The following is a 24,840-nucleotide window of genomic DNA, read 5'->3' as shown; positions in this document are numbered from 1 at the left end:
TCGAAAAATAATTTTGTAAATATTTAAAAAATATTCATATAAAATTAAATATTTCTACAAATAATTTTATAAATATTTAAAATATATTCATATAAAATTAAATATTTCTACAAATAATTTTATAAATATTTTAAATATATTCATATAGAATTAAATAATTACAGAGTTATCTGCCCTGGGTAAAATTGAAGAATTTTTAGTGACACTAACTTAGCACATTACCTTTTATTTTAAATATAATATTCGATTTGTAGAAGAAAAGACTGAATATCTTACTTTTATATACAAATAATATCACCTCCACTATGGGACCAGTCAGGACAAAGACATGTTGTCGCCTGAAAATAAAACAGATTAAAAATATATCATTATAAGATTAAATAATTCTATGAATAATTTCTTAAAAATAAAAAAAAAATATTCATATAAAATTTAATATTTCTATAAAAATTTTATAAAACTTTTAAATATATTGATATAAAATTAAGTATTTCTATGAAATATTTTACAAATATTTAAAATATATTCATATAAGATTAAATATTTATATAAATAATTTCATAAATATTTAAAATATATTCATATAAGATTAAATATTTATATAAATAATTTAATAAAAATTTTAAAAATATATAAAATTACATATTTCTATAAATAATTTTATAAAAATAAAAATATAGTCATATAAAATTCAGTATTTCTATCAAAAATTTTATAAAATTTAAAATATATTCATATAAAATTAAATAATTCTATAACTAATTTCATAAAAATTTAAAATACATTTATATAAAATTAAATAATTCTGAAAATAATTCCATAAAAATTTAAAAAATATTCATATAAAATTACATATTTCTATAAATAATTTCATAAAATTTTTTAAAATATTCATATAAAATTAAATAATTCTATGAATAATTTTATAAAAATTTAAAATATATCCACATAAAATTAAATAATTCTACATAAATTTTATAAAAATTTTAAATATATTCATAAAATAAAGTATTTGTATGTAAAGTTTTATAGAAATTAAAAAATACATTCATATAAAACTAAATAATTCTATAAATAATTTTAAAAATATTAAATTAAATAATAATATAAACTATTTCATAAATAATAAAAATATATTCATGTAAAATTAACTTAATTAATTAAGTATAAATATTTAATATACACACACACACACACACACACACATATATATATATATTTCAGAGGAAACATAATTTAATTTAAATACCAAAAAACAAGAAATGGGCAGGTGAAATTATTAAAATTTCCTTAAGGCCTTATCGTCTGACCCTCTAAGAGGAAACGTCAGAATGATAAATTAAAAACTAAGAAACGAATGAGGAAAGAAGGTATAGCTCACAATTTATCAAAACGTTAAACAAAGTTATACGTATTAAAAATAAGTTAATCGTTTTGAAGTGTAGGATGGAATTTCTTAAATCTTGCCGCCTAAATCATGTTGCTCCCGGTTATATCTGTCATCGTATTTCTAAAATTAAATGTAGAAATACATTGGCAGTTCAACGTGTTTTCCTACAAGATGAAATCCTATTTAATTCCGATACATATAATTCGTTACGTAGTAAACACCTTTTACTTTGGGCCATGGTTTGGAAAGAACTATCTTTCTTTGATAAACTCCGTTTTTCTAGGTTTTTATCCATTGGCGATAATTTTACCCGTAATAAATGTACTTCTTCTGATGATAAATATTTAAAAAATCTAATTACTAAGAAGTTTGGGATTATAACAAATTTGGATAAACATATATTTAATTATTCTTCTCATGTTTTGTCCAATACAGAAGAATTTGTTTTATCTGCTGGCTTACAATTTTGCATTCCTCCCCCTTTTGTTGATAAAATCTCAGTATTTAGTGAAATTGAATTATTGTATACTCAATTAAAACACCATTCGCCTATCTCTACTGATGAATTATCTAGTGTTAAAATTCAGTTGGGCGAATTAGGTCGGAGGTTTTCTGCCATAAATACTAAATCTAGTGATTTTGTTTGGCAGAAAAATCATTTTGAAGCGGCAAAATTAATTAGGTCTAATCCCGACATTTATCTCTCTCGCCCGGATAAAGGATCGGGTGTTGTTATACTTAACAAAACGGATTATATCTCCAAAATGTTACAAATCTTGGACGATAAAAGTAAATTTCTCCGTTTGAGTGATTTAAGCCATGATGATACTTTTCGTATGGAAATAAAAATCCAGAAAAGATTTCTTCAACTTCATAAAAGCGGATTTATTTCTAAGGAGATTTATGATAGAATCCGACCTATCGGCTCTCAAAGGCCTAGAATGTACGGTTTACCCAAGGTCCATAAACCCAACATTCCTTTGCGACCCATTTTATCTATGTTGGGTTCTGCACAACATGAACTTGGGAAATAGCTGGTTGATCTTCTTAAACCTGTGCTTTCTTTTTATTCGGTCCATTGTATCTCTGATTCTTTTCAATTCGTATCTCAGATACAAAAATTATCTTTATCTAAAAATACCGAGTTCTTGGCTTCCTTTGACATTAATAGTCTCTGTACTAATATACCTTTGGATGAAACCATTCGTATTTGTGCTGACTATTTATACCGTGGCCCCTCAAAATCTCCACAATTTCCTGAACGAATTTTCGTTGAACTGATGGAACTTGCTACTAAATCAGTCTCCTTTAGTTTCAACAACATTATGTACCGGCAAATTGACGGGATATCTATGGGTAGCCCTGTTGGTCTTTCGCTAGCCAACATTTTCGTTGGATTTTATGAAAACGAATTATTTTCCAAAATTACTAAGCCAGCATTCTACACACGCTACGTCGATGATACTTTTGCATGCTTTCCCTCATGGAGTGTAGCTGAACAGTTTCTTCATCTTCTTTGCAACCTGCATCCATCGTTACAATTTACTATGGAGGTTGAGGACTGTGGCTCTCTCCCATTCCTCGACGTTCGTGTTTCTAAAGTTGGTACTACGTTTGAGACCTCCGTATATAGAAAACCTACATTTACAGGGCTCTATCTTAATTGGTTTTCTTTTGCCCCTCAATCTAGAAAAATAAACCTCATTAGCGCTCTTACGCATCGTGCACTTATGATTTGTTCACCAAACCGTCTTGATACGGAACTTGGGGAAATCACAAATATTTTTCTTAGCAATGGATATCCCATTAATATAATAAAATCTACTATTAAACGTAAAATTACTACATTTAATAGTGTTAAACATATTGGTCCATCACGTTGTCCCATTTATTTAAAATTACCATGGTTAGGTCCTGTTGGCCTTCATATTGTTAAAAGGATTTCTTCTGCTACTCAACGTTGTTTTCCAGCTACGATGCTTAGAGTAGTTTACACAACTCGAACCTTTTTCTCTTCTTTTCGTAAAGATGTTTTGCCAACCATTCAAAAGAATTCTGTTGTTTATAAATTCGTTTGTCAGTGTGGAGCTGACTACGTTGGCAAAACATCCCAAAGATTAGAAATGAGAATATCCCAACATATCCCTCGGGATATTCGACTACACCAGGTTTCGAGAACATCCGGGCACTCCCAAGCTCATGAGTCCGCCATTGGTAATCACCTGTTGAGTATAAATAGGTGTTCTGATCAATATTCCGATGGGTGGTTTTCTGTTTTATACAGTGCGAGGTCGAACTATCATCTCAATATCATTGAGGCGTTAGTTATTAACAACTCTCGACCTAGCCTGTGTAGACAAAAGATTCTGAAACATCAGTTGGAGATATTCATTGATTTAAAACCACCTGAACAGTAAGATTTTTTTTTTTTTTCACTGTTCTTCCAACTGAAACCAAAATTCCCTTCTTCCCTCATTCGTTTCTTAGTTTTTAATTTATCATTCTGACGTTTCCTCTTAGAGGGTCAGACGATAAGGCCTTAAGGAAATTTTAATAATTTCACCTGCCCATTTCTTGTTTTTTGGTATTTAAATTAAATTATGTTTCCTCTGAAATTTCTCCTTCCATTTTGCTGTACCAAAAATTTACTTATATATATATATATATATATATATATATAGAATAAAATATTTCTATAAAAAATCATAAATAAATCATAAATATTTAAAATAAATTCATATAAAATTTCATTATTATATAAATAATTTTATAACAGTTAAAAATATATTTATAATAAAATAATTTTAAATATTTTAAATATATTTATATAAAATTGAATAATTCTACAAATAATTTTATAAATGTTTAAATACAGGGTGTCCGTAAAGTTACTGTATATATATATATATATATATATATATATATATATATATACATATATACATATATATATATATACATATATATATACATATATACATATATATATACATATACACATATATATATACATATATATATACATATACATATATATATACATATATATATACATATATAAATATATATATATACATATATATATACATATATAAATATATATATATATATATATATATATATATATATATATATATATATATGTATGCATATACAGGGTGTCCGTAGAGTTACTATACAGTCTTACAAGTTACTATACAGACACCCTGTAATATATTAACAGTACAGAAAGATATTGTATTAAAATATTTATTTGTAACAAAAGAAATAAAAAGAAATAACACGGCCGGTCGTGAAGAAATAAACCCATCATGTGTTTTGATAAAACGTGGTCTTGTTTTGTGATTCTACAAAAAGGTAAATTGAATTGTATTATATGTCTATATATCTGTGTTATAAAATGCCATTACATACACGTCTCGACATCGCATATCGACAATGTGAACTCTACATCTCATATCTACACTAAGACTGTCTGAACACTATCTCTTCACACAAACAGCTTCTTCTTCTTCCATTCTACACATCTAAGGAATGAACATTTAAAATATAGGAATCGTTATAAACGAACAATCTCTCTTAATTAAACAATCTCTCTTACTTCAACATCCCTCTTAATAAACGACAAACACTCTAATAAGACTCTTTCTAAGCATCACTAATAAAACTCTCTCAATGAAACCCTATATAACAATAATATTTAACATATATTCATATATGATTAATTAATTATATAAATAATTTTATATATATTTAAAATATATTCATATATGATTAAATAACTATATAAATAATTTGACAGAGCTTCAATCTATGGTCCCCCCTCGCCAAACTTACACAAGAAACACTCGTCTAGCTGAAAACACTATCAATAATTCCCCCCACTCTTTATCTGTGCCAAAACCAAAATGTAGATTCCATGAACAAAGCTTCTTTCTTAGAAGTGCACGCATGTGGAACTCTCTTCCGTCTGCCTGTTTCCCACCTGACTACAACCTGGATGTCTTCAAGTCCAACATAAACAAATTCCTGATGAACCGCCCCCTGAAGTAGACACTTTATCAAATCTCAATGCTGACGTACTGTTCACCCAATAACCTTAACCCAGTACTACCACTTCGGGTCAGAGTGGACCTAGGAGCAACGGCAATTAAAGGGTCGCTCCACACTCCACAAAGCTGGGGCCTCACCACTGGATATAGTTTAAGGTCATATCCTGGACCCAATTAGACAGTCGGTCGGATCTTTCAATAATTAATTTCAAAACATGGAAGACATTGCGAAAACCGACTATGCTAAGAACCAACAGAACAGCGACGGCCGTCAATGGTACAAAAATAAATTTTGTGGGTGAACGTCACCTGATGGGAAAAATGAAAAAACTAAAAATGTAGGTCTTAAAAAATAGTGAAAACCTGTTTGGTTCCGATAGTGTGGATGAATTTCAGTTGCGGGATTTTCCTATATCCACATTTTGCAAAAAAATAGAAACCCCCCCAGCAGAGGCTGAGAAACTTATAACCAGTTTTATAAAAGAATTCAGAAACGTATTTTTTCCCAAGAGATGCACAAAAATGGCTGCGGATTTTAAGCTAAAACCGTGCACACAACCGGGGTTTAAAAAAAAAACAATGTCCCTTCGCATCGCGGAACAAGATAAATCAGGAATTGGATAGATTAGAAAACATTGGTATACTCGCTAAAATTGAATATAGTGAGTCTACGTAAGACAAAGGTCCAGCGAAATCCGCATTTGTGCTGATTTCTCAACCGGACTTAACATGTCATTAAAAGACTTTCACTATCCATTACCCAGCCCAGAGGAAGTGTTCACAAAATTAAATGGTGGCAATTTTTTCTCTAAGATTGACCTAAGCGATGCTTACTTACAAATTCTGGTAAATGACAAAAGTGCTAACCTCCTCTGCATTAATACTTATCGGGGTTTGTACAGATATGAAAGGCTCGCGTCTGGGGTCAAGGTAACACCCGTGATATTCTAGCAAGTCATTGATACCATGCTGAGCGACCTGCACAATGCCATCGCATATCTAGATGACATCATTATTATAGCGAGCAAAAGCAACGAGGAACACAAAACCATATCGGACAAGTATTCAGTCGAATACAAAATTATTGGTTTAAGGTCAAAGAAAACAAGTGTGAATTCTTTTTACAAAAAATCAAGTACCTAGGACGTATCATTGATAAAGATGGCAGACGCCCAGATCCGTACAGGAAAACATAGCACAATTACAAAGTTTCTTAGGCTTTACAAATTATTACCAAGGGTAATAATTTACAACCAAATTGCGTGTACCACTTAATCAATTATTAAAGAAAGATAAAACTTGGGAGTGGATAGCGGATTGCTAAGCATCATCCAAGAAACAAAAAAAATATTTACTTCAAAGCTATTCCTCGCTCATTTTAACCCGAAGTTGGATATAAAAGTTGCTAGTGATGCTAGTCAATATGGCGTTGATGTCTGCATGTTGCATAGAATGTCAGATGATTCAAAACAGCCAATAGCTTTTGTGCCCCGGACTCTGCTTTTAGCAGAGAAAAATTATTCTCAGATCGAGAAAGAAGGACTAGGAATTATTTTTGCAGTTTCGAAATTCCACCAGTTCCTGTACGGAAGACATTGTTATCTACAAACCGACCATAAGCCTTTGATATCCATTTTTGGCTAAAAAAGGACTTCCCACATTCACGGCCAATCGACTATTAAGATGGGGAACTATTCTTCTAAATTACAATTTTACAATAGAATTTCTCTCCTCTGGCACATGCAGACGGTCATCATCACAGGCTCCTTGTCCGGACCAAGGTGACTATTCCTCTCCAGAGTTTCCTGTCTTCTATCAGTTGCCTCAGATCTTCAGGTTCATAGTTGGCGTCGTGTGCTATTTGTTGGATGTACGTGGATCTAGATCGTCCTCTGCTTGCGCATCCGTGTCGTGGAGTCCATAGCAATACATCACTCACCAATTCATGCTTGCTCCTCAGACAATGACCAGAAAATCGTAGGCATCTTTCTCTGATGGTATTAGATATGGCAGGTAGGTTGCCATAAAGTTGCTGCGTCGTGTGATGATTTTGCCAAGATATATCTAATATTGTTCTTAGCATACGGGTGTATGTGCCGTCTAGTTTTCTTTCCACTCTTTTGGTGAGTGTCCAGGTTGTAGCACTGTAAACAAGGACAGACTCTACCACTGCCCTGAAGAACTGCCTTTTCAGTTTGTCAGCCAGTCTCGAAGTCCATACAGAATGTAGCCCATCCAATGCGGTCCATGCTTTTGAGATGCGAATTCCGATATCTCTCTCTGTGGAAACTATGTTGCTGCCCAGATACGTAAACTCAGCGACTTCTTTCAGTGTTGATCCAACCAAAGCCTTGATCTCTCCTTTCACATTGAAAGTCATAAACTTTGTCTTATCCGCATTTATGTGAAGACCAATGTCATTTGCAGACTTTTCTAGCTTACATAACAGTGTTTTCGCATCAGCAGTGTTGTTCGCGAACAAAGCAATATCGTCTGCGTAATCTGCATCAGTTATGTGTGCTGATTGATGGCGTCTGTTTCTGGATCCATTTAGGGTCTGTTGAGACTAATTCCTGCCAAAATAGAACCTCTTGAAGACTCAGTAATCGCAGCACTATGTATTAATAGTGAATTGAAACCATGGTTAATAATATCATCTGCAACCTGCCAGTCACACTTCAGGAAATTAAGGCAGAATCCGTGAATGACGAGTTCATTAAAACCACTAAGCCGAAGTTAAAACTGGGTTATACTGGTTCAGATATTTTTTCGGTTTGCGACGAAATGCTGCTATATGGCGAAACAGTTGCGATCCCCAAAACCCTTCAAAGATGGATTCTCAAGGACTTTAACATAGGGCATCCAGGAATAAGCCAGATGAAAAGACTGATGAGAAGTGTTGTTTACTGGCCAGCTAACAATGAAGACATTACCAATATGGTGAATACGTGCAAAGGCTATGCTTTGGCTGCCAAAGCATCACCTATATAACACATAAGCCTTGGCCTAAAGCTGAACAACCATGGTCGAGGATCCACATTGACGATGCGGGATCAATAGAGGATTTTTACTACCTGATAGTAGTGGACAGCTACTGGAAATGGCCAGAAATCTTGAGATGCAAAAAAACAACCACAACTATGACGACAAATTGGAGTTGTTTGCTCATTTGCTCAATTTAGGGTTGTGGATTGTCTAGTCAGCGACAACGATACCCAGTTCACCTCGGCAGAGTTCAGAAAATTCTGTGAGACCTACCAAGTTTTTTGTTTTTTTTACACAGTGATCACCACTTATCAAGGCCTGGAAGCCACTCAGGGATAAGGGTTAAGTCAAGCATATTACGACCCCCCCCAGTACCACTCCACAAATAATGGCCAAGCCGAACGCTTCATCAACATGGTAAAAAGGGTGTTAAAAAAGGCGTGCAGCACACCGACAGAAAAGGCCCTCCAGCAATTTCTGCAGGTCTATAGGATAACAAAAAATCCGAACAGACCAGATGCTGGATCCCCAGCTGAAATCATGTTTGGACGGAGAATAAAATCAGTATTTGATAAACTGCTGCCCAAACATATAATGCAATACTAATAAATGGTTTAACTGCGGGGGAAAAATATATTTTAGACATTATAAGAATAAGGTTTCCTTTTCGGAACAGGGCACGATCTTACAAAGAGTCAGCCATGTTACATACATCATTCAGAGCCCAAAATTCGAACATAAGAGCAGCGGCGTAGCATCAGATTTTGCCACTGAAGGCAGTCTTAAAATTTGCCCCCCCCTTCCCGCTGGCATATAATTGTCTGTTTTGTCCTCACCCCCACTGGCATATAATTACATGTTTTGCCCCCCCCCCCTGCGCTGGCATATATTACCTCTTTCCCCACCCCCTAGGGATATACTTTTAAGATTCCGATACCACCAAAATTTTTTTTACAAACTTTTCGGTATAAAATTTAAGATATTTTTTTAGCTTTTATTTATTTTTTCCATTTTTTATTTTTAAAATTCCACCGTCTGGTATGTGCCGCTCGTAAAATAGAGACACATTTTTCTGATTTCAATATCTCTAAAAGTTCCGATTTTTTTACAAACTTTTCGGTATAAAATTTAAGATAATTTGTTAGTTTTTATTTATTTTTTTCTATTTTCTATTTTTGACCGCTCAAAATGCCGCCCTCTTACATGTGCTGTTCGTAAAATAGGAGATAGATTTTTCCGATTCCGATACCTCCAAAAGTTCCGATTTTTTAAAAACCTTGCGGTAAAAAATACCGATTTTTTGTTAGCTTTTATTTAGTTTTTATATTTTCATCCTCAAAAAATACTGCCCCCTGGTATGTACCGCTCGTAAAATAGGGACACATTTTTTTGATTCCAATACCTCCAAAAGTTCCGATTTTTTGTTAACTTTTATTCATTTTTCATTTTTTATTTCCAACCTCTCAAAATGCCTGACATGTGCCGCTCATAAAATAGGGACACATTTTTCTGATTCCGATATCTCTAAAAGTCCCGATGTTTTACAACCTTTTCGGCATAAAATTTCAGATTCATTTTTTTTCCTCCCTACTTTTTCTTTACAGATTGCATAATTGACTTATTTTTTAATTATATTTACACACACGTGTGCCACTGCTGTATCTTTGCTCGTTTTTTTTTCTTCCAAGTATTTTTACATCATTTATATGTGTTTTAGAACTATATTGTTTTACTTTTTATTTATTTTGTTATTTTTTTATTTTTTACATTTTTATTTTTTTCCTTTTTTATTTTTTACTTTTTTATTTTTATTTTTTACATTTTTTATTTTTATTTTTTATTTTTTTTATTTTTTATTTTTTTATTTTTTACATTTTTATTTTTTTACTTTTTTATTTTTTTACTTTTTTATTTTTTTATTTTTTACATTTTTATTTTTTTACTTTTTATTTTTATTTTCTTATTTTTTATTTTATTTTTTTTACTTTTTTTTTCCTTTTTTATTTTTTATTTTCTTATTTTTTATTTTATTTTTTACTTTTTTATTTTTATTTTTTTTACTTTTTTATTTTTTTACTTTTTTATTTTTTATTTGTTTTTTATTATTTTTTATTTTCTTTTTTTTTATTTTATTTTTTACTTTTTTATTTTTATTTTTTTTACTTTTTTATTTTTTTACTTTTTTATTTTTTATTTGTTTTTTATTTTTATTTTTTTATTTTCTTATTTTTTATTTTATTTTTTTACTTTTTTATTTTTTTACATCATTTATATGTTTTAGAACTATACTGTTTTACTTTTTTTTTACTTTTTTATTTTTTTTTACATTTTTTTAATTTTTATTTTTTATTTTTTATTTTTTACTTTTTATATTTTTATTTTTTTACTTTTTTATTTTTTTACTTTTTTATTTTTATTTTTTACATTTTTATTTTTTTACTTTTTTATTTTTTTATTTTTTTATTTTCTTATTTTTTATTTTATTTTTTTACTTTTTTATTTTTTTACTTTTATTTTTTATTTTTTTATTTTTTTTACTTTCTTATTTTTTTACTTTTTTATTTTCTTATTTTTTATTTTATTTTTTTTTACATTTTTATTTTTTATTTTTATTTTTTATTTTTTTTTACTTTTTTATTTGTTTACTTTTTTATTTTTTATTTGTTATTTTTTATTTTTTATTTTATTTTTTATTTGTTTTTATTTTTTATTTGTTTTGTTATTTTTCTCTACCTTGTACATTCTGTTTTTTTTATTGAAAAAAAAAAGCCGTAATTCAATTTTTTTCCTACATGCTTTTTTTTTTTTTTGCAGTCTTGCAGTTAAACTCTGGAAGGTTCACATCAGTATATACACCGTCAAATCATTTGTTATTTTGTTAAGAAAATTATATTGAACGAATTGGAAGTAAACTTGATTAAATAAAGTAAACGGACAAAATATAAATGTTTATATATTTATAACTATTTATTTAACAGAAAAAAATGAAACAATGGGTTTGTATTACTGTACATATAGATTCGAAAAAGTAGTTAAAAAACAAATATATAACAAATAAATGTTATCAAAGGCAAGATAAGTTACTTTTCTACCAAACTGGATATAATTCTCGTGTTTTTATTCAATTTAACATGTTTATTCAGCTCGAAAAACATGCAGTGTTTACCGATGTATTGGACAATTCAATATGGCGGCCGACTCTCTCTTAAACATGGTAAGTTCGGGAAAAGGTGTTATAAATAATAAACTAGACAAAATACTATTAAAAAAACACCAAATATATGTCAACCTATGTCACGGTAATATATATTGAGCGAATTTCTAACAGTATTTTGTCTTGTGTGTGTGTGTTTGTGTGTTTGTTTGTCTGTTTGTGTGTGTGTGTGTTTGTGTGTTTGTTTGTTTGTGTTTGTGTGGGTGTTTGTGTATTTGTGTGTGTTTGTGTGTGTGTGTGTTTGTTTGTGTGTGTGTTTGTTTGTGTGAGTGTGTGTGTGTTTGTGTGTGTGTTTGTTTGTGGGTGTTTGTGTGTGTGTTTGTGAGTGTGTGTGTGTGCTTGTGTGGGTGTTTGTGTGTGTGTGTTTGTGAGTGTGTGTGTGTTTGTGGGTGTGTGTGTGTGCTTGTTTGTGGGTGTGTGTGTGTGTTTGTGAGTGTGTGTGTGTGCTTGTGTGTGTGTTTGTGTGTGTGTGTTTGTGTGGGTGTGTGTGTTTGTGTGTGTGTGTTTGTGAGTGTGTGTGTGTGTGTTTGTGAGTGTGTGTGGGTGTTTGTGTGTGTGTTTGTTTGTGTGTGTTTGTGTGGGTGTTTGTGTGTGTGTGTGTTTGTTTGTGTGGGTGTTTGTGAGTGTGTGTTTGTGAGTGTGTGTGTGTTTGTGTGTGTGTTTGTTTGCGTGTGTTTGTTTGTGTGTTTACGTGTGTGTGTGTTTGTTCCTTCCTTATAGATTCCGAAACGGCTGAGCCTGTCTTTTGCAAATTTCACAAAAAGCTAACTTATCTGTCTGGCAGTGTTCTTAGATATGTTTTGTACAGAAATTCATCCGATAAGAATGGAAAATAAAAAAAATACGATCTTAAATTGTCTTTCTTTCTTATTGATAAAAAACGAATTTTTCAGGGAAATATTTTATGTTACACCGGTGGTAAACCAAAATATCAGCTGACATCATATTGTAAACAAACACGGATGGAATTTGATGAATGAAATCATTTTTAAATTTTTTTTTCAAATTAGTCCACCGGGCAGATTATTTCTCGTAAAATATAATAATCAATAGAGGATTGATTCTATAATAATACATACACAAATTTTATCAATTAAAATATCGGGCAATGCCGGGTTGCCTGCTAGTTCCTTATAAGATGTTTGCTATGCGGACTCTTGTTTTATTCACCCTAACCCCAAACAAGGCATATTGGACCTAAGGGTTTACTATTTGGGACCATAACTAGGAAAGATTAAGATGTTATTTACATCACATTTGAACTTCTGCATATCAGTACAGTTAGAGAAGCAGGTAGCAGGAAGGAAATTCCAAACTCTAATTATTCCAGGGAAGAAACTATTAGAATAGAAAGCTTTCTGGCATTTAGGGATCTCAACAGTGAAGGGGTGTGATTTTGTTGCTAAGCGGGTTTGTTGGGGATATGTACGTCGAGGGGATACAAGTTTGTTGGGATTATGTACGTCGAGGGGGTACAAGTTTGTTGGGGATATATACGTCGAGGGGGTACAAGTTTGTTGGGGATATATATGTCGAGGGGGTACAAGTTTGTTGGGGATATGTACGTCGAGGGGGTACAAGTTTGTTGGGATTATGTACGTCAAGAGAGTACAAGTTTGTTGGGATTATGTACGTCAAGGGAGTACAAGTTTGTTGGGATTATGTACGTCGAGGGGGTACAAGTGCACTGAGTTCATTTTAGAGACTGGATTTTGAAGAGTAAGTGTGAAATGCAAGAAGTGCTGAGCGCTTAATTAAAACGGAAATCAAGATGGATTGATATGTTTTTAAGTTTAAAAAAATTATTGGCTACATGATATTATAAATGATATTTGATGTCGTCTTGTCAGCTTGATTTTTCTTTTTTATTTTCAGTTTTATAAGAATTTTTTTTAATGCAAATTGCACTGCTTCATGAGGGAACCAAATGACACATGTGGCAGCACGGTTCCAAACAATTCCATCCATGTTACCTGACATGATCCTGAACACCTTCATGGATTTGACATGACATGATCCTAAATAACACCGCCGATTCGAACCTGAACACCCCTGATGATTCGACATGATCCCGAACAAATTCGTCAACCATTTGACATGTCACAATCCCAAACAACACCGTCAATTGAACTCAAATACCCCCCAACAATTCAATACGATCCTAAACAACTCCATCGATTTGAATCCGAACACCCCTGATGATTCCACATGATCCCGAACAAGTCCGTCAATTCAAACCGAACACTTTCGACCATTTGACATGACACAATCCCAAACAACACCGTCAATTAACCCAAATACCTCCAATTCAACAAGATCCCAAACAACTCCATCGATTCAAATCTGAACACCTCTGACGATTCGACACAGTTCCTGAATGCAATTACTCAACCTGACAGGTTATCAGAGCAACTTGAAAGTTAATATTTATTTGTGAAAAATAAATTTAACACAAAATGAAAAGAGGGCTGGGGGTTCATGTTGACCAAGTCAAGATATTATTAACTCGAATCTTTGACCATAATAACATATTCAATCCATGAAATCCTTTTTCTTTTTTTTTTATTACTTTTTCACCCCAAACAAGGCGCATTGCCACTTTGGTGTAGGGGGCTACTATCAGGGGCAGCAACTACTGGGGCACTATGTTGGGATTTGGGCAGCAAGATGTCGGTTCACGTTGCACTTGAACTTCTGCATGTCAGTGCAGTTGGGGAAGCAGGGACCTGGAATGGAATTCCAGAGTCTAGCGGTTCTGGGGAAGAAACTACTGGAGTAGAAATATCTTTTACATCTAGGGATCTCTACAGTGTTGGGGTGGGATTTAGCTGCTTGTCGGGTTTGTCGAGGGTGTCTACGTCGTGGGGGCACAAGTGTCTGCAGTTCGTCAGAGCATTCACCATTAAAATACTTGTAGAACAGACAGAGGGATGCAACGTTTCGTCAATGGGACAGAGGCTGAAGCTTAGATGCCAGTTCTAACTAAAACCCGAAATAATAATGTATATACATGATGTGGGGATAAAAATTTTATATGCAAAACAAATGAAGTATTTACAATGAAAAATTGTATGTTAGTAAAAGAACTCGCCACTAAAATTTGTGGCAGATAAGTAGTTTTGTCGGTCAAAAAGTGTTACAAGTAAGTAAGAAAAATATTACATAAGTAAAGATGAAATAGGATAGACTGAGAATTGAACCTGGGAAGCTAGGTTTGGAAATATGTTCAGGAAAGAGATTCAGAAGGAATTCGATTGTTTAGAGATGTTATTGTGAAAAGGAATTTTGTTTGTTGAATTCTTTTTTTATGAAAACTCTTCTCTCTCGGCCCCGTTGTGTAGCAGTCATTTGAACCTGAGAGGCCTTTTCAGCTGGTGAATGTGTATGCGTCTTTCTCTCTCTCTCTCTCTTTAACAGCTGTTGTTCATGCTACCGCGCATGCGTAGCGTAAACAGAAGCCGTAAAATGGCGGAAAGAGAGGTGGGGGAGGGGGCAGCCGTTTTGGGTAGTCTGTAACATTCACCTTACCCCCTCCCCTTCTCTCTCTCTCTCTTCCTTTTTGTCATAAGTCCTCTCTCTGTCTCTCTCTCTCTCTCTTCCTTTTTGTCATAAGTCCTCGCTCTCTCTCTCTCTCTCTCTCTCTCTCTCTCTCTCTCTCTTTCTTTGATTAGTGTCTTTCCTGGAAAATTCTATGTTTTGAAGAAAAAAAAAATGCCATTATCCCCTCCCCGACTTGAGGAGCTTTTCTTCGTTTTCATATAATTTTAAATGTTCCGCGAAAGATTTGTACGCAATGTGAGAAGGCAGTTTGCTATGCGAAGGCACATTTAACAGCCGTCGTTTATGCTACCGCGCCTGCATAGCATAAACGGAAGCTGTAAAATGGCGGAAAATAGTCCTGTTTTTTTTTTTTGTTTTTTTTTTTGACGTCGTCAACAGCAGTGCAAAGAGAGGTGGGAGAGGGGAGTCAGCCGTTTTGGGTAGCCTGTAACATTCACCTTAACCCCTCCCCTTCTCTCTTGACTATTACTAGATACATAAAGTACCTTTGTGCAAAATCTCGTAATTTTCAAGTCTATACACACGCACACACACACACATACACATGCGCACATGCACACACACACATACACACACACACACGCGCACATATAATTGTAGAGATAGAGATATTTATGTTTCTTTACCACTCTCTCATACCTCAGTCGATTGTAAAACTAACCTTTCTCTTCTGTGATTAATATGTTCGCTGTTGAATTGCATTATTGAATTTTTAAAGGTGGAAAACATTGACTTACCCCTGCTGTGACGACAGGGCATGTTTCACTAGTATGCTGACAAAAAATCTCTTCATTGTTCTCGCACTTTACAATGTACTGAAAATTGAAATTATATATATATATATGAGAAAATTGAAATTATATATATATATATATATGATAAAAAATTGAAATTATATATATATATATATATGAGAAAATTGAAATTATATATATATATATATATATATAATAAAAAATTGAAATTATATATATGCAAAAATTGAAATTATATATATATATATATATTAAAAAATTGAAATTATATATATATATATGAGACAATTGAAATTATATATATATATATAAGAAAATTAAAATTATATATATATAAAAAAATTAAAATTATATATATATATAAGAAAAAATTGAAATTATATATATATATATATAAGAAAAAATTGAAATTATATATATATGAGAAAAAATTAAAATTATATATATATATATATATATATATAAGAAAAAATTAAAATTATATATATATAAGAAAAAATTAAAATTATATATATATAAGAAAAAATTGAAATTATATATATACGAGAAAATTGAAATTATATATATATAAGAAAAAATTAAAATTATATATATATGAGAAAAAATTGAAATTATATATATATAAGAAAAAATTGAAATTATATATATATGAGAAAAAATTGAAATTATATATATATGAGAAAATTGAAAGTATATATATATATGAGAAAAAATTGAAATTATATATATATGACAAAATTAAAATTATATATATATATATATAAGAAAAGATTGAAATTATATATATAATAAAAAATTGAATTATATATATATATATTAGAAAAAATTGAAATTATATATATATACATGAGAAAAAATTGAAATTATATATATATGAGGAAAAATTGAATTTATATATATGACAAAATTGAAATTATATATATATAAGAAAAAATTGAAATTTTATATATATACATGAGAAAAAATTGAAATTATATATATATATACATAAGAAAAAATTGAAATTATATATATATATAAGAAAAATTTAAATTATATATATATGAGAAAATTCAAATTATATATATATGAGAAAATTGAAATTATATATATATAAGAAAAAATTGAAATTATATATATAAGAAAAAATTGAAAGTATATATATATATATACATGAGAAAAAACTGAAATTATATATATATATGAGAAAAAATTGAAATTATATATATGACAAAATTAAAATTATATATATATATAAGAAAAAATTGAAATTATATATATAAGAAAAAATTATATAAGAAATTATATTATATATATATATAAGAAAAAATTGAAATTATATATATATATATATATATATATATATGAGAAAATTGTAATTATATATATAAGAAAAAATTTAAATTATATATAGAAGAAAAAATTGAAATTATATATATATAAGAAAAAATTGAAATTATATATATAAGAAAAAATTATATAAGAAATTACATTATATATATATAAGAAAAAATTGAAATTATATATATAAGAAAAAATTGAAATTATGTATATATATATATGAGAAAAAATTGAAATTATATATATATATATACTAGCTGTACCCGGCCACGCGTTGCTGTGGCTCAGTTTGTTAAAATGGAACACATGTGAAAGTAGAGAAAAGTTTGATTCTTTTTTTCAAGAGAATGTACAAATTATTTATTTTTTTTAACAGATGTTAAGAAAATAAACAGAAAAATACTTCCATCATTAATTATGCAAAAAAATAAATAAAATGTTGATTTAGTGTTTCAATATGCTTATAAATTACGATAAAACTTGCTGAGTATGCACTGTTTTACGGTTGTTGTAAAAATGGAACCGAAACTTAAATTTCGCTTCATTTTAATCTTTCTTAATTTTTTAATTGTGCCCCTCCAAACGAATATAATCAAAACAGTAACATTCAACAAGTCTACTTTATGTATATAAAACACAAAATGGGTGTTTGTATTACTGTACACATAGATTCGAAAAAGTTGTCAAAAACAAATATATAACAAATAAATGTTATCAAAGACAAGGTAAGTTACTTTTCTGCCAAACTGGATATATTTTTTGTGTTTTTATTCAATGTAACATATCTATTCAGCTCGAAAAGCATACAGTGTTTACCGATGTATTCGAAAATTCAAGATGACGTCTCACACCCTCTTTAACACCGTAAGTATGGAAAAAGGTGTTATAAATAAAAACTATACAAAATACTATTAAAAACCCGCCGAATATATGTCAACATATGTCACGGTAACATATATTGAGCGAGTTTTTAACAGTATTTTATCCGGTTTTTTATTTATAACATCTTTTCCCACACTTACCGTGTTAAAGAGAGAATCAGACACCATCTTGAATGTTCCAATACATCGGTAAACACTGTATGTTTTTCGAGCTGAATAAACATGTTACATTGAATAAAAACACAAAAAATATATCCAGTTTGGTAGAAAAGTAACTTATCTTGCCTTTGATAACATTTATTTGTTATATATTTCTTTTTGGACAACTTTTTCGAATCTATGTGTACAGTAATACAAACCCCACAAAATATTTATTAAAAAAAAAAAATTAAAAAAGAAAAAAGTTAATAACGAAAGTGAATAATTCCATTTTTAAACGAAAAAGTCAGTTTATCTAACTTACTGTATTAATGCTATTTATTTTAAGCAAGAAAAAAAAGGTAAATATCCAGATACGCTACTACAGAACACCGGCCACTCTAATTTGTTTTTTATAGGTAAGTGAGGTCGCTGACAACGAATCTGATAGTCAAACTTGGGGCAAATTTATCGTTTGCATGGTATTTACCCCTGAACCCACGAACTTCTTTCCACCATTTTTCAGCATCCGTTTATGCTACGCGCATATGCACGCTGTAGCATAAACGACGGCTTCACCAAGCAAACTATGTTGGGAGGAGGGGATTTTTTTTTCCAGGACATAGAATTTTCTAATTTTCAAAAATACATTATAGTGCTTTTTGGGTGGAAAATTTAAAATTAGCTGAAAAAGAAATAAAATAAGAAAAGGAAAGCACATCAAGTTGGAGTAGGGGGGGGTAATTTATCTGTTATTTTTTTTTTTACCTGGAACATCGAATTTTCAAATTTTCCGTAAGTAACGCACCGACATTTACCAATTAGAACACCATTTAACATTTTCCGAAGATTTTACTTTGTACATTGGGGGCGCGAGCGGGGGGGGGGGGGAGCGGATGTGATGTTGGCGCGCGTGCGCCCCAACATCACCGCCCCCCCAAACAAATTAGAGTGCTCGGTGTTCTGTAGTAGCGTATCTGGATATTTACCAAAAAAAAAATATATTTAGGTTTGGCTATAAATTCCTAAACTCATTTCACCTTAAATAATTTAGGAAACTGAAATAGGAATCTAATTGAATCTTTAATTTCCTGAATAGTATCCGATGATTCATTTTTCTTCGAGTTATATCGAATACATTAATACGGACTTTAGGGGCTTTTTTCGTAATGTTACTGTAAAAATTATTTTTTATTACGATGCTTTAAAGAAAGCAAAAATAAATTTTTGCGTTTTTTACTTACTACTGAAAACCATAACTTTAGTAAAGGTATTTTTTTGTTTAAATTAAATTTAATTAAATTTAATTTTTTGTTGTGAAAATTATATTTTTCTGAATGAAATTTAAATGTAAAAATTGTAAATTATATATATATATTAGTGGCCTGGCAAGGCCACAGGGAAGACAACCAGGCAAAAAAAAAAATCCCTAAGGCTGCTGCAAAGAAGATTGACTCTCTCTACCTGCAGGAGTTCAAGTGTAATATGAACAGATATCTTGCTGCCCAACTCCCTATATAGTGTGTTTTGCTTGGGGTGCAAATAACAGTAAAACAATAAACGAAAAGAAATACAATTGTATGAATTAAAATAGAATAGCAAATCGCTTCACAACTCACAAAATGCATCTTGTCTGTGTACAAATATTTGTACGGGTGAAAATTGCAACCACATCTGTGAATGAGGGCATGGAAAGTTTCTGCGTTATTTTCCTAATAAAATAAAGAACATAAATATAATATATTACTATTGGAATAATAAAGCAGGAATCATAAAAAAAAACAATACTCACTGCGTATGAGAATTAAACAAAATTTTTTTTTTTTTTTTTTTTATTACATTTTCACCCCAAACAAGGCAAATTGCCACTTTGGTGTAGGGGGCTACTTTCAGGGGCAACAACTACTGGGGTACTATGTAGGGATTTGGGCAGCAAGGTGTCGGTTCACGTTACACTTGAACTTCTGCACGTCAGTACTGTTGGGGAAGCAGGGACCTGGAATGGAATTCCAGAGTCTTGCGGTTCTGGGGAAGAAACTATTGGAGTAAAAAGATCTTTTACATCTAGGGACCTCTACAGTGTGGGGGTGGGATCTAGTAGCCTGTCGGGTTTGTCGAGGGTGCTCGCGTCGTGGGGGCACAAGTGATTGCAGTTCATCAGAGCATTCACCACTAAAATACTTGTAGAAAAGGCAGAGGGATGCAACATTTCGTCGATGGGACAGAGGCTGAAGCTTAGATGCCAGTTCAGGGCCTATCAGATTTGCGACTCTCTTTATCCGATTATTGAAAAAAAAACATGGTCCCCACTAAACAAACACGTATGACTGCCGGGACCAGAGAAAAAAATCAAAAGTGAGCAGACAACAAGAAAAGAAGCTAAAAATTGACTAAAAATCGACCGTGAAACAAATAAAGTTCCAATTGTCCGGAGAAATGAGAGTTTAGTTGTTGGGTTGTTGTTGTTGTTGTTGTTGTTGTTGTTGTTGTTATGAGTTTTTGTTCCAAGGTCAGGAGATGCAGGTACATTCTGTTTCGTTCTTATAAACCCCTTAAAAGGGCAGCCATACCATATTTATGAACGTTTACTCCAAATAAGCAGACACCATCCCCTCACGCATCAGTAACAAATGGTTATGAGAATTAAACAAAAACCGATTACTGAAAAAAAAAATCCTTACGAAATACATACACTTCACATTGAAAAAATAACAAAAATTGATCAAGTAATTACTTTTAAACTAAGAAAATCAAAGTTTCTGACCAGCATCCGTGGAGGAGTCAGTAGCCATGTTCTTAAACAATTCAAAGGCAGCCATGGTCTTATTAAATCCAAAGGAAGCCATGGTCTTATTAAATTCAAATGAGGCCATGTTCTTATTAAATTAAAATGCAACCATGGTCTTATTAAATTAAAATGAGGCCATGTTCTTATTAAATTAAAATGCAACCAATGTCTTATTAAATTCAAATGCAGCCATAGTCTTATTTAATTAAAATGCAGCCATGGTCTTATTAAATTCAAATGTACTTATGGTCTTATTAAATTCATGGTCTTATTAAATTAAAATGCAGCCATGGTATTATTAAATTAAAATGCAGCCATGGTCTTATTAAATTCAAAGGCAGCCACGGTCTTATTAAATTCAAATGCAGCCATGGTCATATAAAATAAAAATGCAGCCATGGTCTTATTAAATTAAAATGCAGCAACGGTCTTATTAAATTCAAATGAGGCCATGTTCTTATTAAATTAAAATGCAACCATGGTTTTATTAAATTCAAATGCAGCCACGGTCTTATTAAATTAAAATGAGGCCATGTTCTTATTAAATTAAAATGCAACCATGGTCTTATTAAATTAAAATGCAGCGATGGTCTTATCAAATTAAAATGCAGCCATGGTCTTATTAAATTCAAATGCAGCCATGGTCTTATTAAATTCAAATGCAGCCATGGTCTTATTAAATTCAAAGTCAGCCATGGTCTTATTAAATTCAAATGCAGCCATGGTATTATTAAATTAAAATGCAGCCATGGTCTTATTAAATTCAAATGCAGCCATGGTATTATCAAATTAAAATGCAGCCATGGTCTTATTAAATTCAAATGCAGCCAATGTCTTATTAAATTAAAATGCAGTCATGGTCTTATTAAATTAAAATGCAGCCATGGTCTTATTAAATTCAAATGCAGTCATGGTCTTATTTAATTATAACGCAGCCATGGTCTTATTAAATTAAAATGCAGCAATGGCCTTATTAAATTCAAAGGCAGCAATGGTCTTATTAAATTAAAATGCAGCCATGGTCTTATAAAATTCAAAGGCAGCTATGGTCTTATTAAATTCAAATGCAGCCATGGTCTTATTAAATTCAAATGCAGCATGGTCTTATTAAATTCAAATGCAGCCATGGTCTTATAAAATTAAAATGCAGCCATGGTCTTAATAAATTGAAATGCAGCCATGGTCTTATTAAATTAAAATGCAGCCATGGTCTTATTTAATTAAAATGCAGCAATGGTCTTATTAAATTCAAATGCAGCCATGGTCTTATAAAATTCAAATGCAGCCATGGTCTTAATAAATTCAAATGCAGCCATGGTCTTATTAAATTCAAATGCAGCCATGGTCTTATTAAATTTAAATGCAGCCATGGTCTTATTAAATTCAAAGGCAGTCATGGTCTTATTAAATTCAAATGCAGCCATGGTCTTATAAAATTAAAATGCAGCCATGGTCTTAATAAATTGAAATGCAGCCATGGTCTTATTAAATTAAAATGCAGCCATGGTCTTATTTAATTAAAATGCAGCAATGGTCTTATTAAATTCAAATGCAGCCATGGTCTTATAAAATTCAAATGCAGCCATGGTCTTAATAAATTGAAATGCAGCCATGGTCTTATTAAATTTAAATGCAGCCATGGTCTTATTAAATTTAAATGCAGCCATGGTCTTATTAAATTTAAATGCAGCAATGGTCTTATTAAATTCAAATGCAGCCATGGTCTTATATAATTCAAATGCAACCATGGTCTTATTAAATTTAAATGCAACCATGGTCTTATTAAATTCAAATGCAGCCATGGTCTTATTAAATTCAAAGGCAGCCATGGTCTTATTTAATTAAAATGCAGCAATGGTCTTATTAAATTCAAATGCAGTCATGTTCTTCTTAAATTCAAATGCAGCCATGGTCTTATTAAATTCAAAGGCAGTCATGTTCTTATTAAATTAAAATGCAGCCATGGTCTTATTAAATATTGGAAGGCACTCATAGTCTTAATAAAATAAGAACAGCTTTAGTATTGTTAAATTCAATGGCAACCAGGGTCTTAAGAAATTCAAATGCAGCCATGGTCTTAATAAATTTAAAGGCAGTCATGGTCTTTTAAAATTCAAATGCAACCATGATCTTATTAAATTCAAATGCAGCCATGGTCTTATTTAATTCAAAGTCAGCCATGGTCTTATTAAATTCAAAGATAGAGATGGTCTTATTAAATTCAAAGATAGAGATGGTCTTATTAAATTCAAAGATAGAGATGGTCTTATTAAATTCAAAGCCAGCCATGGTCTTATTTAATTCAAAGTCAGCCATGGTCTTATTAAATTCAAAGATAGAGATGGTCTTATTAAATTCAAAGATAGAGATGATCTTATTAAATTCAAAGATAGAGATGGTCTTAAGAAATTCAAATGCAGCCATGGTCTTAATAAATTTGCAAGGCACCCATAGACTTAATAAAATAAGAAAATGCAGTGTATTATTAAATTTAATGGAAACCAGGGTCTAAATAAATTCAAAGGCAGACATGATCTTACCAAATCCAAAGACATCCATGCTTTTCTAATTTCAAATGCAGCCATGGTCTTTACAAATTCAAATGCAGCCATAGTATTATTAAATTAAAAGGCAGCCATGGTCTTATTCAATTCACATGCAGCGATGGCATATATAAATTGAAAGGCAGCTATGGTCTTAATAAATTCAAAGGCAGGCATGGTCTTGATAAATTGAAAGGCAACCATGATCTTATTAAGTTCAAAGGCAACCATGATATTAATAAATTCAACGGCAGCCGTGGTCTTAATAAGTTAAAAAGGATCAAGGGCTCATTAAATTTAAAGGCAGTCATGGTCTTATAAATTAAAATGCAACCATGGTCTTAAAATTCAAATGCAGACATGGTCTTATTAAATTCAAATGCAACCATGGTCTTATTAAATTCAAATGCAGCCATGGTCTTATTAAATTCAATTCAGCTATGAAATTCTGCCTCATCCACCATAGTCTCCAGACTTCTCACCTACCGACTAAAACTTTTTCAAGCATCTCGAAAACTTTTTGCATAAGAAATGCTTAAAAAACCTAAGCAAGATAAAAAAAAAAAAGCCTTCATCACCAGAACGCAAGATTTTTCCGTTACTGGCGTAAATACACTTGTTTTGTGTTGGCACAAATGTGCTAATTCTGGTGCTTCTTCGTTTGATTAATGAATTTTTGATTGTTCATCTGAGTTTAAAAGTTAAAAACCGCAAGAACTTTCTTGTCGACCTGATAGCAATAAAAATCCAACATTATAATTTAATCAAGTGCAAAAAACATTTTTTAAAAAAAGCACACAGAAAATATTTCAGCTTGAGAAATAGTTGCGCTCGATCTATGTTTATGGATTTCTTTTTGTATATTGGAATCTATAAATATAAAAGCGAAAATGTGTGTATGTATGTATGTATGTATGTATGTATGTATTTATGTTTCAAACTCATTTTTTTTGCAACACATGAATATAAAATTAACAGACTCGCATATAATTTTCCAAACAAAACAACGTACGAATTGACAAGACAGTCCAACTGAAAGTTATTTAAAGACGCTTGCACTTTTTTTTTTTTTAAACTTTATTTAAAAAAAAAAAAAAAGGGTGCAAGCGTCTTTAAATAACTTTCAGTTGGACTGTCTTGTCAATTCGTACGTTGTTTTGTTTGGAAAATTATATGCGAGTCTGTTAATTTTATATTCATGTGTTGCAAAAAA

At 31.0% G+C, this 24,840-nt stretch overlaps 1 protein-coding gene across 2 annotated transcripts in view; it reads right to left on the bottom strand.

Annotated features, from left to right (window-relative positions):
- Positions 1–276: 276 nt before the first annotated feature.
- The window catches only part of LOC145270652 (uncharacterized), a 151,031-nt gene continuing 126,467 nt past the window's right edge, over positions 277–24,840 (bottom strand). For both annotated transcript variants that reach the window (XM_080126265.1, XM_080126264.1), the window contains exons 5-7: positions 19,916–20,008; positions 15,940–16,017; positions 277–338 (exon numbers count right to left, since the gene is read on the bottom strand). In XM_080126265.1, the coding sequence (XP_079982391.1) occupies positions 279–338; positions 15,940–16,017; positions 19,916–20,008 (231 nt within the window). In that variant the 3' untranslated portion in view covers positions 277–278. The remainder of the gene's footprint in view (positions 339–15,939; positions 16,018–19,915; positions 20,009–24,840) is intronic.

The sequence above is a fragment of the Euprymna scolopes genome, chromosome 46 (assembly GCF_053919585.1).
Source record: "Euprymna scolopes isolate OS-2025 chromosome 46, ASM5391958v1, whole genome shotgun sequence".
Taxonomy (NCBI): Eukaryota; Metazoa; Mollusca; class Cephalopoda; order Sepiida; family Sepiolidae; genus Euprymna; species Euprymna scolopes.
Note: the sequence above shows the minus strand (reverse complement) of the source record. Positions and strands in the feature narration are given on the sequence as shown.